The 16667-nt window shown below is 42.4% G+C and overlaps 1 protein-coding gene across 2 annotated transcripts in view; it reads right to left on the bottom strand.

The window, feature by feature from the left end:
• The window catches only part of NUP58 (nucleoporin 58), a 30258-nt gene extending 13897 nt beyond the window's left edge, over nucleotides 1–16361 (bottom strand). For both annotated transcript variants that reach the window (XM_035114801.2, XM_035114800.2), the window contains exons 1-10: nucleotides 15997–16361; nucleotides 10386–10522; nucleotides 9005–9040; nucleotides 7450–7599; nucleotides 6587–6718; nucleotides 5811–5921; nucleotides 4318–4342; nucleotides 2541–2606; nucleotides 1578–1752; nucleotides 916–995 (exon numbers count right to left, since the gene is read on the bottom strand). In XM_035114801.2, coding sequence (XP_034970692.2) covers nucleotides 916–995; nucleotides 1578–1752; nucleotides 2541–2606; nucleotides 4318–4342; nucleotides 5811–5921; nucleotides 6587–6718; nucleotides 7450–7599; nucleotides 9005–9040; nucleotides 10386–10522; nucleotides 15997–16106 — 1022 coding nt within the window. In that variant the 5' untranslated portion in view covers nucleotides 16107–16361. The remainder of the gene's footprint in view (nucleotides 1–915; nucleotides 996–1577; nucleotides 1753–2540; nucleotides 2607–4317; nucleotides 4343–5810; nucleotides 5922–6586; nucleotides 6719–7449; nucleotides 7600–9004; nucleotides 9041–10385; nucleotides 10523–15996) is intronic.
• Nucleotides 16362–16667: the final 306 nt, after the last annotated feature.

Below are 16667 nucleotides of genomic sequence, written 5' to 3' on the forward strand. Positions count from 1 at the left end.
CTGTTAACAAAGCCAAGGAAAGCCTACCATATTACAGTAACCTTTTCTTTTAAAAGACAATTTAAAGAAGTTGTCTTTCCACCCAGCTAAATTATTTTGGCCATATTCAAATCATGTCCCTAATTAAAAGGGAAAACACTAGTTATTTCTCAGGAAACACCTTCCAATACAGTGAGAAATCAGTCGAGCCAGAATCAAACTATTACACCCTTTGGTATGTATTTGAAAGAAGCTCAGAAGGCTGATCCCTTAGAACTATAAGCAAAAGAGAATTAGGTAAAGGGACCCCTGACCGTTAGGTCCAGTCATGACTGACTCTGGGGTTGCAGCGCTCATCTCGCATTATTGGCCGAGGGAGCTGGCGTACAGCTTCCAGGTCATGTGGCCAGCATGACAAAGCCACTTCTGGTGAACCAGAGCAGCGCACGGAAACGCCATTTACCTTCCCGCTTGGAACGGTACCTATTTATCTACTTGCACTTTGATGTGCTTTCGACCTGCTAGGTTGGCAGGAGCAGGGACCGAGCAACGGGAGCTCACCCCGTCACAGGGATTCAAACCGCCAACCTTCTGATCGGCAAGCCCTAGGCTCTGTGATTTAACCCACAGCGCCACCCGCGTCCCACAAAACAGAAATAGTCCCGAGCATATCTCTGCAAAGGCTTCATAGCAATGATCATACTCTGCTTGTGGAAGCAAAATAATACATTCGGATTTAGTTTACTTTCCTTGTGCAGAATTGTAGCATGAGGTACAGGACAGCCTGAGTGAACCAACCATGCAGATACAAAAGCGTATTTTATATTAAACCCATATCCAATATAAGGCTTGAACCCGTATAAAATATATAACTAACTATACAACATGCAATATAAAAACACTTAGTATAGGCAAGACATGCAAGGCTGTACTCACTCTGCTGGTGCTGAATTTTCATGTTGAAGGCCAGGTGGCGTTTTCTGTGTTCTTAATGCTATTTCAGCGTTTTTAAGCTCCTACGAAAACATGAGGTGGAAAAAATGGCTCTTGTAATTTTTGAAGTTCAATAAAATGACACACCTGTTTCACTGAACAATTTATTCTTGATAATTTAATTAGCTAATATCTTAAGGATGAACTTTACCATGTTCATTACTATGGGGATGGGGTGAGGGGATGGAAGGTGATTACAAATCAGACTATAATTTTAGACCAGAGGTTTTGAAAAACAAAGGGAACACAGCACTTAGTTAATTGGAGACCACTGCAATAATTTTTTGCCCAGAGGCTTCAAAAACCTAATAGATGGGAGCTGGAAAAGACTAGACCTATTGAACTCTACTGGGAAAGCACAGGAGAGGGAAGATATGATACAATGCCAGATACCAAGTGATGTTTTCTTTAAAACGGAAACCTTTCAGGACAGCAAACATTATACTGTTACAGTTGTATGGTAAACAAAGTTCTCAGCTGCTTCAAATCAAGGAATGCCCAGCACAGCTGTTAGGCAAGCAGACCTGCATTTTCCAAGAGGATGGGAATATTATCATTTTTACTCGCTTTAGGCTAGCAGTGATTCCCATCAGATTTGCTTATACCTGAGCAGTTTCCACTTTCAGCTTATCAATATTAAGAGTGTTTCTCTGTAATCCACTGGCAGCGACTGATAAAAGTTGTTTCAAAGCTTTAATGTCTTCCTGCACTTTGAGCATTGCTTTGGAGGACATTCGACTAATTTCTTCCTGGACCTGCTTCTGCTCTTTTACAAACTTCCTGGGAGAGGAGAAATCAGAAGACAGAATTAATCCATGCAATGACCCCAACCCCGGCTCTTCAGAACTACTGCAGGACTAAGGAACCTCTCTCTCCCCAGAGCTGGGAAATCTCAGAGGACAGTAGTCAGGGTTGCGTACTGATGGTAGTTTGGGGATAAAGTGTGTGTGTGTGTGTGTGTGTGTGTGTGTGTGTGTACGCACACGCACACACACACTCCACATCTCAAACACAACAAAGCCCCCTCTCCCCCATCCTCTTCTGTCTCTCTCTCACACACACACCTCTTTTTCCATGGCCAATTCAGTGCCTTTTCTTAACGCAAAGCATGGAAAAGCAAGTTCCACCCTTCCCATTCCTGAACTGCAATCTCAGATCTGAGCTGTGCTGGGGAGAGGCACCGCAAAGAGGGGAGAAGCTTAAGCCTTCCCCTTCCGTCATCTTCCCCTCTCCCAAGAGAACTCTCCTCACATCACCGAACAACAGGAAAAGCTGTAGTAGAGTGGACAGGGATTAGGGCTGTGACAGAGTTATCAGGGGCCCAACAGAAGGACCTTGTGGGCTGATTCCAGCCTGCAGCCCACCAGTTACATTTTACTGAAGTGACTTCAAGTAAGCAAGACTTGAGGTACCTTCAGAGCATCTGTGGAACAGTATACCCACAGCTGTCAAAACCAAGTATTTTGAAACTGTGAACAAAAGAGTACTCTTACTAGTCCAAGACATCTTTAAGGTAAGTTTCAGTAACAAGAGATATCTGGAATTCCAAGGACCCAGGAAATACTTACTGAAGATTTTCTACATCCTGGCAGATTACTGGAGGTAGATTTTCATCTTTCAGGGCTTTACTATCCCTGCCAACAGAAATGTACATTATTATTAGCATGACACTCTCGAAACAGCAGTAGCAGCAGCTTTTATTTAATACAACAGATGCTGTCACAGGCGCGGTAGCGGCTACTCTAGAGTAACGACTCCTCACGATGTTGCCTTTTCATGCTTTTATTTAGTGAAAGCTATTTACAGTGCAGAGTCAGTACTATGTACATGTTGTCAGTCTGGGTCAGAACCTCCGAGTGGAGATTCCCGCATTTTCCTCCAGCAAAGTAGCCTGGGAACATTGAATCTCCGCCCCCGCCGCTTTTTGCGCAATTCCGGCGTTGGCGGGAGCGGTCTTCTGGTCGCGCTTTCCCTGCTTCCCATTTCCTCTCCTGAGCGGAGCAATGGCTCTGATACCCTACCCGAGCCATGCCCTCTACTTCCTGATTCCCCGCTGGAGACATCCCCCTCCCCGCTCCCACTGGCGCTGGGAGATGAGCTTGAGCCTAAGAGGGGAGGAGGCTGTCTGTAGCTGCTCTCCCTCACAGATGCAAAGAACTGCACTAAGTCCATTAACCACTGAATTTTCTGAATGTTCTACCCTAATTAGAAGCAGAAGAAGAAAGTTTTGGAAAACCTCATTATTCCCCTCAGCAACCCCAAATATATTTCTCCTGCAGAAATGAGAAACTAGTGTTGAGAATGAACATACTATTTGAAGCAGTACCTTCCACTCTGGAAATTACAACATCACAGTCAAATCTGCACCAACTTCATTATCCTAACTTGTTATCATGAAGATTAAGCCCAATCAGTTTAGTCCACTAAGTGTAAACAATTTGGTACCCTTTAGGGGTCACTGATGTAAACTCCCAACAGCCTCAGGGACGATGGAAACTGGAGTCCAACATCGGGAAAGCACCATGAACCAGGTGTGGCCATGCAAGCCCTGGGCCAGGGTCCAAGTGCAGTGGTAGCCTAGATGAGGGCCAATAAACTAAGCTTGAATCCTGGCAATATGCAGGCTCCATGGGTTGGCCAACTTGCCTCTTCTGAGCACGGTTACTGTCTCTGAAGTAGCAGGTTAGGAGCTTGGTGGTGCTCCTCGGTCCTTCTTTGTTGCTTGAAACTAAGTTATGGCTCTTGACAGCATGCAACACCAATGATGAAGAATCTCCTCTCAATATACTATCTGGCCTAATTTAAGGTGTAACTGTTATTGTTGTTGTTTAGTCGTTTAGTCGTGTCCGACTCTTCGTGACCGGACACGAAGAGTCTGTTATTACAGTATATAAAGCCCTATAGAACTTGGGACCAGCCTCCTTGAAGGACCACCGTTCTCCATACATTCCTGCCAATTTTGAGATCTGTTGGAGAAGCATTACTAACTGTCCCTTGTGATATACGTTATGCAGCCATAAGAATGGGGTAATTGGCATAGCAGCACTGATATTGTGGAACTCATTGCCTTTGTATATTAGGCAGGCGTCTTCTGTACTTCATTTAAGACACCACTTTAAAACATTTAATCACACAAGCTTACCATTCCATCTGACCCATTTTATCTTCTTCTGATCTTTGTATTTTTTTATAACATTGAGTTTATGTATCTTGGTTTGAGAATATTTAGCGGTACAGAAATTTATGTTTGCATAAATAAAATAAGAAGCTATTGGTTGCCTTCCATTTAAGAGGCACCCAGTCCCAACAGGTATTTTTCCAGCTATGAATATTTGACACACTTACTCTGGTCTTGTTCCTGTTTTGTCACCTGAGGGGGAAAGGAAGTTACAACTTTTAGTATAAATGAAAACATGCTCCTAAACTTGAATTATGAAAATATCAATAGGTTTCTTTAGTGACTCTCTTTTCTAAAAAGGATACCCACCCCTATTACCCTCGGCTAAAAGCTTCAAATATTATTTGGAAAAGTGCTAGCTTCTGGGTCACCACTATTGAACAAACAGCAGCCAGTTCCCTGACTTGTTTTACTTTAAGGGTCAGCAGATACGGGTAGGACTGCACTGTTAGTGTCATTTAACCAATCTCAGGTCACACGTTTTCAAAGCATATTTTGATAGGTAGTAATTATTTTATTTTGGAGTACAGACTAACACGTCTGCATTAAATTCAGATTTTAAATAGTGTAATTTAAAAACAAAAAACACAGCAATTCTCTAACAAAAATAACCTGGTATTTTAAAACCACTGTTATTATCCATTCTACAGGGCTCTAGACATAGTTTCAAATGCTGCAGGATGGAGAATGTATGGCCCTCCAAATACTGTTGGATTACAACTCCCATTGGTCAGTCAGCATAGCCAATATTCAGGGATAATAGGAGCTGTAATTCAACAGCATGTGGAGGGCTACAAGTTCCCCATCCACGCTGTAACAGGAGCTTCAGCCGGAGATAAAGACAGGGGAAAAGTATATGGGAGGGGAGGAGGAGGAGAAGTGACCAAGCAGAGTTAGGCTATGTGAGAGGATTTCCTGGAGAACGCACTTGAGCACCTGAACCAAGCAGAATTGAATTTTCTGTAAAATAAAAAAATTCCTTCAGTAGCACCTTAAAGACCAACTGCATGCACACTTCTTCAGATACACTAGAAACAGAACTTCTGTTTCTAGTGTATCTGAAGAAGTGTGCATGCACACGAAAGCTCATACCAAAATATAAACTTAGTTGGTCTTAAGGTCTTTAAGGTGCTACTGAAGGAATTTTTTTATTTTGCTTCGACTCAGACCAACACGGCTACCTACCTGTAACTGAATTTTCTGTGCATCAACTGGTGCACAAAGAGCTGGATCCTGCTTTTTGCAGGTTTCAGGTGTGCAGGCAGCTGATCCAGCCATGCCTCTACCTGCTCCACACCTGCCTCTACCATGATATCAGAAATGACATGGCTGCAGATTTGGGGAAATGGCCTGGTTGTAAAAAATTTGGCCAGAACAAAAATTCCCTACTGCTGGTGTATGGAGTATGGTGTATGGAGTACTGACATGGACAGTACTGGTGAACTGTGGGGCAACTGGGAACACAAGTCTCAGTACCAGGCACCAAAATCCCAAAGCAGTAGAATCAAAGCAGTTAGTTTCATTAAATAGTTTCATACGTAAAAAGAAAAATTTAGAATTTGTTGTTTTAATGAGTCCCCATGCAGTTACAGAAAAAAGCCAGTGCCTAGTAAGTATTCTTGGAGAAACACTTTTCCAAGCTGCGTCCACAAAAACTTACTCTTTTTATCTGAAGAACTACTGAAGTCTATGCCACCCAGACCTTCATTAACTGTAGTAGCAGGTGCTGCAGCCGCCCCTAGAGTCAAACCGAAAGCATTCTGTCCGAGCCCTGCAAGTAATCCATCAACTGTATTAGAGACTTCTTATTGTCATGTATCAGTATTGAAAATAGTCTGAATATAACATTTTTGAAGCAATATAACATTTTTGAAGCAATATATCCTCAATGAATTGCCAGTAGTGAAAACCAAAGGCATGTTATGTTTACATTCACCAGCTAGAACCCATATGTAGATGTGGTGAAAACAAGACTTGTAGTATGTGTAGACAACCAAAATTTGTGCTCATCATCAATTCTGCCGTCCAGCCAAAAATGGTAGGGATAAGGCTGTGAGCTTCAGATATCTTCTGAGAAACATCAACACCCAACTATGTAGCTGTTATTCCAAGCTCTAAGGTGGGCAGAGGTTCATCCTTGATTCACTGATCTCAGAAACTCTCAGAAAGCAACATAACTACTGAGAACTCTCAGTTGACCTTGAGCCCCAAAGTATTTCTAATTTTTCAGAAAGGAACACAGCAAGTGATGCTGTTAATTTATTTGTTGTTAATGTATATGACCACAAACCCAAGCACTTCAAAATAAAGGACGAGGAACAATTACTTAGTTCTAGCACGACAGGATTAGCAAAACACACAGTATCTCAACAGTCTTGATAAGATGCACATCTTGGACAAATCTGAGGAGGTGGATGCATATAAAAGGCTTGTCACCTGTAGCTGAGCTTGCATTTGGGAAGAGTGTCCCTCCTAAACCAGCTAAGGCTCCTCCAAGAGAAAGTCCTGTGGATACCGTTGTGGTTGGAGCAGCTGTGCCTCCCAAATTCAGCGTAAACCCAGTGGACCCTGAATATTAAGCAGAGGTGTAAACTGAAGACATGCATTCTGATTTTCCTTCATAATAACAGCTATATTATTACCTGCTAAATAAACAACTCTTTGTTGGAATTTTGTGGACAATATGGCAGAAACTTTCACAAATTCTACCTGTTGTCACCGCTGTCATCATTTATTTGCATGGATTAAGCACTCTTGCACTTGGGGCAAGAGATATCCTTTTAAAGGAAAGCAAATTAGGAAAAAAAAGGAAAACAAAGGAAAACTATCTGTGCCCATGCAGGTGTTGCTCAACTCCAACTCTAGCCAGCATGGCCAAGGGTTAGGAATGATACATGCTGTATGTAGTCCAGCAATATCTAGAGGGCTACAGATCCCCCACATCAATCTTACAGCATACATTCTGAGGCAAGTATTCCTTAGGCATGATGCATACGCTCCAATCTTGCATCACTGTGCAGTTAAAGGGATTTTGATGACAAACAAAGCAGACTTTCTTGGCACTTTTCTCCTCTTTTCAGACGTAGGACGCTTCTTTTAGCATCCTTCATACTGGCTTCCCTATAATGTACCATGTTCCCAAGTTAATTAAGTGTACCAAACCATTATGTGAATGTTCAATCATCTTTTTCAGAACTGCACTGATTCACCTGGTTGTTTTTTTTAGGAACAATTACGATTATGCATTTATAAACAATGGAAATTTGATTTAAACACAAAACTATAAGTGTATATATAACCTGTTGCTGGAGCAGATGCAAGAGCAGAAGAAAGTGAGAGGCCAGAGGTGGCAGAAGAGATAGGCAAAGCAAATGGTGTGGCTGATCCTGCAGGTTTGCTGAATCCTAGACTAAGTCCTGGGGTACTTGCAGAAGTAGAAGCAGGTGTGCCTGTAAAAGAACAATAAAATGTCATTCTTGTTTTGATCCACTTCAACTGGGTATGTTAAGTAAAATTAAGAATTCTAAATTTATTACTCTAGATCTGTATATGGCCAGTGAAACGTGAGCAAAGCCACATTAATTTTTTCACTCACTCTTCCATTAGACTCAAAGCAGCGAAACACACTTAACAATATGTACTAGCAGTAAGAGATAGCCAAGCTTCCCATATTTTGAATGCTTCTGAAATTCTTTTTTTAAAAAACAACCAACCAATATATCCACTGCTTCCCAACACTGTTGTCCCACACTCCCAGAGGATACTATGACAAAATCATCACCACCACCACTGAGGAAGGTCAACCCTGGGCACCTATAAGTCTCATGTTTTCAATATGTATCACCTGAAACAAGGTTTCTGGTTCATCTCAGAGCACTGGAGAACCTAGAATATAATGGGTCCAAGCTATTCACTGCTTTATAGGACAACCATCAGGACCAAGGATAGTAGCCAGAAACTGTAGACAGATCAAGTGGACAATAAGTGACACAATATACTCTTTGGGCCATTCAAGTCAAAACACAGGCAGAAGAATTTGGCACCAGCTATCACTTCCCAATTTCAATAGTGGCCCTACATAACGTACTTTACTGGAGTCTAACTCAGAGATCACCATGCATAAGTGACAGTGGCCTAGTCCTTTTAACTAAGGAGTGACTGGATGAAGAATCAGATGCACCTGATAAAAGTATACTTCTGACCACTTCTACAACCTGGATACCCGGAAGCAGGGCACAGTCAAGGGTTGCACCCAAGCTGCATCAGGCATGGGATCACAACCAAGACATGCTAGCTCAATTCTAACTCATATAAATGGCACACCCTTAATAGATTATACAGAGTGCAGAAGCAGAATTGCTGACGGCTATGGACTGTGGCCGTGGCCTGAATACAGGCACCTTTGAGAAAAATGAGAGGAAGAGACAGACTTGATAAAAAGAACATGAAGAAAATGAAGAAAACAGGGAAATAGAAAGATAATGGGAAAATATCACATAGGTAGGTTATAGAAATTGAATAGCACATATCATAACAACACATGGATAGCTGAGAGCTTTGGAGACTGTGGATCAGGAAGGCTAACAAGGCCATGGAAAGGAGGTGGGCAGCTGAATGTTACATCTGGATTTGAACCAACCAAGTAAATATTTGAGTATATGTTCCTAATGTATCATTATCTACAGTTTTTACTTTTTCATATTTTTCTTCTTGATACTTTAGTCATCTTTGGGGGTTTATCCAGCATTCCTAGTCTCTCATCGTTCAAATCCAGAATTTTTCGTTTGGGCAGCTCTGAAAGTCACAACCCATTTAAAGAAAAAGCAAAGCTAGCTTTGAACATATAGCACTTACCTAGTGTCAATGCTGTAGCCATGGTGGTTGCTGTTCCTGCGTAATAGTACAAAAAACCCTGAGTTTAATAAACCACACTTCTATTGCCAGTTGCCTTATAGATTTATCACTGACCCCAAATTAGTGACTTGGAATCCATTATCAGCAGATCAAAGGGACATTTAGACACAAGTGGTGGGGTTGTAAGAAAGCCAGAGAGTATTGGAAGATGATATATTCAGAACTAAAAAAGATGTTAAGGGTCTCATTTCCCAAGAAATCAGAGATGTTCTTATTGAGTATAGTAGATGGGGAAATACCCAAGAAAGTACTTAGTCTTTTTTTCCTCTATGCAAAAACAGCGGCCAGAATAATTTACAGTGGTACCTCAACATCCGAATGACTCGACTTCCGAAGGTTTCGACTTCCGAAGTAGCAAACCCAGAAGTCTTGTCACTGCGCGCGCGTTCTGCACCTGCGCAGAAGTGCAAAATCGCGCTTCACGCATGCGCAGAACGGGCGCTTCAACAACCGAAGACTTTGACTTACGAAGAGCGCTGCGGAATGGATCGTCTTCGTAAGCCAAGGTACCACTGTATGCCCAAAAGTGGAAGGACAAAAAAAATCCCACAAAAATAGACTGGCAGAATAAGCTAATCGAATATGCGGAGTAGCAATGATGACTGCAAAGATAAGAAATCAAGATGAGTCAGATATAAAAGAAGAGTGGGAATACTTTGGCGAATATTAAAAGTAATATAACAATCAGATAAACTTTCAAGTGGGGATCAGTATATGAGCAGCAGATAAAATAAGCAGAAGAGGGGCGGTAATTAAGGAGATGCAGCTTAACAAGGACTAAATAGGACCCCACAGAGGGATGTGTGTGAAGTCAGAGTGTGAGATAAACAATGACAATTGTATAACTGATATATTAAGATATGTAAAATGCATAAATATTTTTTTAAAAAAATACAATACCAGCTCTCTAATAATACTATATAACCAGAAGGTGCATTTAATAATGAAGATACAAATATTTTTGGCAAGGAGCAAAATTACTGAATATAATCTGAAATTTTTCATGCTTAGCCATTCCTGCAGTTTGCCACTAATTCTCATCACTAATTCTCAAATCAATTATCAGTTCAAGGATCACCTTTTTTATTTTTCAATTGAACAAAATAAAGTAAAAAGAAAAAGTGCATAAAGAGAAAAGAAAAAAAGGTATATTATATCACTATATATGCAAACAACTACAGTTCCATATATGCTTGTCTAGTATACAGGTATATAAAGTGTTATTATTAACCAAATGCATATATGGTTATTTATAACCTACTATTTTTTTACACATTTCAAATGTCATTATACTTAAGAGTGTAGAAATATAATATTTTACCTGTATTAGCCCCTCCCAATGTAAAACCAGTGGCAGGTTTTGAGCTAAAAAGTCCAGTTCCAAAGCCTACCGATGAAGCGGTTGTAGTTGCTGTAGCTGTTGAGCCCAATGTCCCAAAGTTAAGCCCTCCAGTTGAGCTACATTACAAGACAAACAAATTAGTTAAATTTAACACACGCTCATTTTTTTATTTCTTCATTGCAGTAGTTCTACAGAACAGTTTGAAAGTCAAAATGCCTCTTCCATATTTCTCCCTTTAATATTTCTCCCTCAAGTCAACCAAGATTTATGTTGCCTTTTTGGGTTTTTTTGTTGCTAACTGTCATTATTTTAACACAGACAAACACTTAAAACAACCAACTGCATTTGCAGTGTTAACATAATCAAGTAGCTAATTACATGTTTCAGAACCCTATATGGAAAAGGACAGAGACCCAAAGACATTAGTGATTTCAACTGAAGCTGAATCAAAAACAGTCCACTAGAATGAAGCGGCTCTCAAACTACATTTCTAACATTACTGGAAATATTTTAGGAAACACAAAATTATTTACATTTTCATTCTGAAGGGTAGGGCCTGACTATCCCAGAGATATACAGTTAACTTTATTTCTCACATCCCAGAACAAGTTTTAAAAGAAGTTACCGTATTAGCAAATTAAAAGTGAGCTTTTTTTTCAGACTGAAGTAGAATACAAGATCCTTGTAGCAATGCAATATATTTCATACATAGTAGTTTTCCATTTCTACTATTGTTCACTCGCCATCATCTATCAGGCAGAAAGGTTTACGTGATGCTGTTGGCTCTCCAGTAATAACACAACAGTTATTACTGTTTGGGTCACTAACCACAGAAAACTCATATAACATTTCAGACATGGAATGTCTGTGTTGCAAAATTAATAATGATGTAACCAGCAGATTTAAATGGCTTAAAGTTACGACAGTACAAATGTAATATATTATAAGACGGTGCAGATGAGCTCTATCTTAGCCACAATATGGAAAGCAACTGGGAGCACAACAGAAATAAAATCTGACAGCTAGGACTTGTAAAGTTTATTTGATGTTTTAACACCCTGGGTGTCAGACACAACACAATCAGTGTGAAGAACACTGAGGGGGGAAAGAACACAAAAATGTAGCATGTTCAATGTGATGGTGAGCTTAGCCTAAACCCCTTCCATCATTATCATCCTCTGCTAATAGTGAAATCAGTTGTCTTATGTACTTAAAACAACACCATCGAAAACACAAGAGGCTAATGGGCAGACCTGTGGGAATCCTGACTGCTGGAGAAGTACAGGAAAATTTAAGAACAGAAACTCAAGAGGATATACAGAGAATAAAAACCAATACATAAATACCTCCTAAAGAGCTCAGTGAGGAATGAGGATGCTCAGTAACCATAGAATAGTGGCTGGCTGCTGCAGGGGGAGCAAGGGAGGTGAGGGAGCTGAACAGGAACGCTCTGCATTGCAACATTACCGGTATGTACCTGCTTATTATTATTATTTAAATGGCAAGTGAATTTCCAGCATAAACAAGCACGGCCTTGTCAGTTTGCATTTCTTGGTACAGAAAGTATTGGTCAGATGTGTAGAGATCTTTCCTATTCTAATTAATTCAAGAGGGCTCTGGAAGCTTCTCTGTGTGAAAGAAACAAGCAGAAGGCTCATGATGTTTGGATTATTCCTTCAGAGAAGCTGAGTACAGCTGGCTTAAACTGGTTCTGTTATCTCTTCTGTCAAGGTCATGCTGACTACAACAATAGGCCAGAAGGAGCCTGGGATTCACTCTATCTCTCTTCCTTCTGGTGTGGTGTTCTGTACATAGTGTGCTTAGTGTTAATGTTTATTATTATTTTAAGTTTAAGTTAAGACTGCTGCAATTGAATTTCTTATGGACAGTGCCAATCATAAATATATTGGATTTGTGATCATTATGCTTATTTGCCTTCAGTAGCAGTAGCTTACTGGCCTTCTGCTGGATGAAATACAATTGCCTCTGGTATATTTTTTTGGGAATCCTGCAATGTGCTTTTATTTTGCTAACTATATGTTGGAATATCCTCTGGATCAATAAGAGTAGAATTTCATGACAAGCCTCTAAGGTGTATTCTTAGACCCCATTTGAATATACAATAGTACCTCCAGTTACATAACCCTCTGGTTACGTAAACTTCAGGATGTGAAAGCGGCAAACCCAGAGGTATTGGACCGGGTTTCACCGTGCGCGCATGTGCAGAAGCAGTCCTCACATTGTGGAAACCTCGGGATCCGAACCCCCGTCCGCAACTGGAGGTACCACAGTAATCTTCTGAATGAACATGTTTAGAATTACATATAATGCTCAGTAATAAGGTGCTCAAAACATACATTATCTCAGGAACCATATTAAGTTAGGTCAGCTTTATTAATCAAAAGCAAGGGCCTAAAGCCAAAACTGAAGTGAATTTACTTTGAATCAACAATCCCATGGTTCATAACTCATGTACTCGTCTGTCTATACTAGAGATAGGAAAACACATTGATTCCATTAGCCAGATCTTTACCAGAATGGGCCTTTGGGTAAAATATGACAGGTATCGCAATGACATCAGGTGGAAGGTGCTTTGAAGTCCCTAAGTTGAGACTTGAAAACGTCTTGCACAACGCAGCTAAAAGTTCCCCTCCTTCCACCCTGTGGAATGCCCTCCCACCAGAGGTCAAAGAGAACAACAGTTACCAGACCTTTAGAAGGCATCTCAAGGCAGCCCTGTTTAGGGAAGCTTTTAATGTTTGATGGATTTCTGTATTTTAATATTTTGTTGGAAGCCACCCAGAGTGGCTGGGGGAACCCGACCAGATGGGCGGGCAGGGTATAAATAATTTATTATTATTATTATTATTATTATTATTATTATTATTATTATTATTATTCCATTTTAGAAAGGGATTCCAGTTCAGTCTGGAAGGCATTTCATGGAATCCTGCCAAATTGAGCAGGATTTAATCTCCATTCATCAGTTAATGGGGTTTGAATCCCCATGACAGAATGAGCTCCCGTTGCTCAGTCCCTGCTCCTGGCAACCTAGCAGTTCGAAAGCACGTCAAAGTGCAAGTAGATAAATAGGTACCACTCCGGTGGGAAGGTAAATGCCATTTCCATGCACTGCTCTGGTTCACCAGAAACGGCATAGTCATGCTGGCCACATGACCCAGAAGCTGTCTGCGGACAAACACCGGCTCCCTCGGCCAGTAAAGTGAGATGAGTGCCGCAACCCCAGAGTCGTCCACGACTGGACTTAACGGTCAGGGGTCCCTTTACCTTTACCATCAGTTAATAAGTAGAGGGTTAAATCTGCTGCTTTCGTTGCATGTATCTGTTCCTTTTGGGGAACAGGCATGCAGCCAATGCAGGGTTTAACCCTACTCTTGCCAATCAGATGACGTCAAATGGGGAAAATGACCTTGCAGGCCAATGTGGACCCCCTAAGGAATCAAGACTGGACAAAGGTTCCCCACCTCTGGTCTGCACTGACTTTTTTTAAAAAAATGCTTTTCTAAAAAAGAAAGGAAAATCTTCTGAAAACTCTAGTACTTGTGTCTAGTGATATAAGATACAGAAGACCCACACTCCACTAGTCCAGATATTTGCACTTAATTCTGTTGAAACATGTTAATTATGCTGAAACATAAACATGGTTCCATGATCACTGCAGATGGTGACAACAGTCACAAAATTAAAAGACGCCTGCTTCTTGGGAGAAAAGCAATGACAAACCTAGATAGCATCTTAAAAAGCAGAGACATCACCTTGCCAACAAAGGTCCGTATAGTTAAAGCTATGGTTTTACCAGTAGTGATGTATGGAAGTGAGAGCTGGACCATCAAGAAGGCTGATCGCCGAAGAATTGATGCTTTTGAATTATGGTGCTGGAGGAGACTCTTGAGAGTCCCATGGACTGCAAGAAGATCAAACCTATCCATCCTGAAGGAAATCAGCCCTGAGTGCTCACTGGAAGGACAGATCCTGAAGCTGAGGGTCCAATACTTTGGCCACCTCATGAGAAGAGAAGACTCCCTGGAAAAGACCCTGATGTTGGGAAAGATTGAGGGCACTAGGAGAAGGGGACGACAGAGGACGAGATGGTTGGACAGTGTTACTCGAAGCTACCAACATGAGTCTGACCAAACTGCAGGAGGCAGTGGAAGACAGGAGTGCCTGGCGTGCTCTGATCAATGGGGTCACGAAGAGTCGGACATGACTAAACAACAACAATGCTGAAACAAAGAAGGATGGATCTGCTTGGTGGCAAAGCACAAAAGGACCACAAATATATGTCCATTAAGCCACATTGTATTGCATATGCTTTCCAAAACAGTAAGACTATGGAAAGGCTCATGGCTTACTAATAAGATCCAGTGGCGGAGCTTCATGCTCCGGCATGGGGGGGGGGGAGAGCAGGTGGGGGTGGGGCTGACGCGCGTCCTGGGGGCGTGGCGCGCCACCCGCAGGGGCGTGGTTCACATCTTGGGGGCAGGGCACGCTGCCTGCAGGGGCGTAGTGCCCATCACGGGCGGGGGACAGCTGCGATGGCACCCCACCGGGATCGCGCTGCCGGGGGCGGTGAGCTCCCCCCCCACTCCTTTTCCTCTGCCAGTGATAAGATTATCTGCTTTGCATGCAGAATGTTCCAAGTTCAAACTCCAGTATCAACAGGCAGAGCTGGGAAAGGCCCTGTCTGAGAGCTGCTAGCAGTCAGTGCAGCCAATACAAAGTTAGATGAACAGTAGTATGACTCAGTATAATGTAGTTTCCTGTGACCTAATCCACATGCACTTCATCATGGAGCTCTTCCACTGTCCAAAAGAAAACAGCCAGCAGTCTGCATGTATCTATTATTCTTCATAGGACGTACTTGTTTCTGCCCTAGATTCACTATCCTAGATGCACACTTACCCAGAAACAAGTCCCACTGAGGTCAATGGGACTTAACCCAATGTGTGACTACAACTGCCATCCTAGGTTTTGCTTTTGAGTTTAGCTATTATTTATTGTGGCTCTTTCTGAAACACCCAAAATCACTTCGCCCTGCAAACTGGACATATTGTGGCAACTATTATATATGGGGGTTATTGGGTTGTTATTATGATTTTGATATTTTTTTGTGGTTTTATATTTTGATTTTGTTCTGTGAACCGCCTAGAGACCTCTGGGTATAGAGCAGTATATAAATTCAATAATATTAATAATAATAATAAATATGCTTTTATCGCTGAAATTCTAGCTGAGCTTTTTTTTTTAAAGTACTTACTTCCGCTGCTGTTCACAGCACACTTTAAAATAAATCCCAGCGTGGACTCTGGAAGACCCAGGCTAAAATCCCAGCTTCAGCCACAAAGCTGGGGATGGGAAATATTTTCACCGTATATAGCCTACCTCACAGGGTTGGAGGGGGGGAGGAAGCCACGTGCGCAATCGTCGAGCAACTTGGGCGCGCGTGTTCTACGTAGCAAGCAGTAACGAGAGGAGAATAGTGGCAGCGAGGCTATGCCCTCAACCGAGCCCTATCTACTCCCCGCTCCGCCCGAGGTGCCTCCACACTTCCCCCCACGCCCCCGCTTACCTCGGGGTGGCTCCAAACGAGAAGCCCCCTCCGCCGCCGCCTCCAGTACCAGCAGCAGCTGCGGTAGCCGAAGGCAGAGTCCCGGCTCCGAAGGAGAAGCCCGCCGACATGACGGCGGCGAGGGGGAAAAGGAGACACCCGCCCCTTCCCAAGCGCGGGAAGTGGGGTCGTTATGGCCGGAGCTCTCTGAACTGTAGCCGCCCTGTCAGTTTCCCCCTCAGGACTAGGCCGCGGCTCTTCGCAGTTCTCCCCGGCGGGAAGTTCAAACGGCGGCAAGATTCGGGAGCTCGAATTACGCCACCGGCGGCGCCGCAAATAAACGTCGGAAGGAAACTCCGTCGCACGTTCTTTTCCCTTTGCGCATGCGTGCAGCCGCACGGCACCATGGGATCGTGGAGAACACTCTTTCTCTCTCCCCCCGCCCACAACTTTCGATCATCCTAGTGGACCTCAAAGATAAAGAAAAAGAGTAGACTGCCTTTTTTTCTTAGGATAGAAAGCTTCCGGGGTTCACGTTATAAACCGCTCTTTCTCCTGTTGAGCGGAAGTGAGAGAGCTCTGCCCGTAGAAATCGGTAAAGTCTGTGTTTTAAGCCAGGTGTAGTTGGGCAGCAGCGCGTCCTCCGCAACAGGTAGCAGGAGAGCATTTATGTTCTGGGAAGCCAGGACCTA

The sequence above is a fragment of the Zootoca vivipara genome, chromosome 4, assembly GCF_963506605.1.
Source record: "Zootoca vivipara chromosome 4, rZooViv1.1, whole genome shotgun sequence".
NCBI lineage: Eukaryota > Metazoa > Chordata > Lepidosauria > Squamata > Lacertidae > Zootoca > Zootoca vivipara.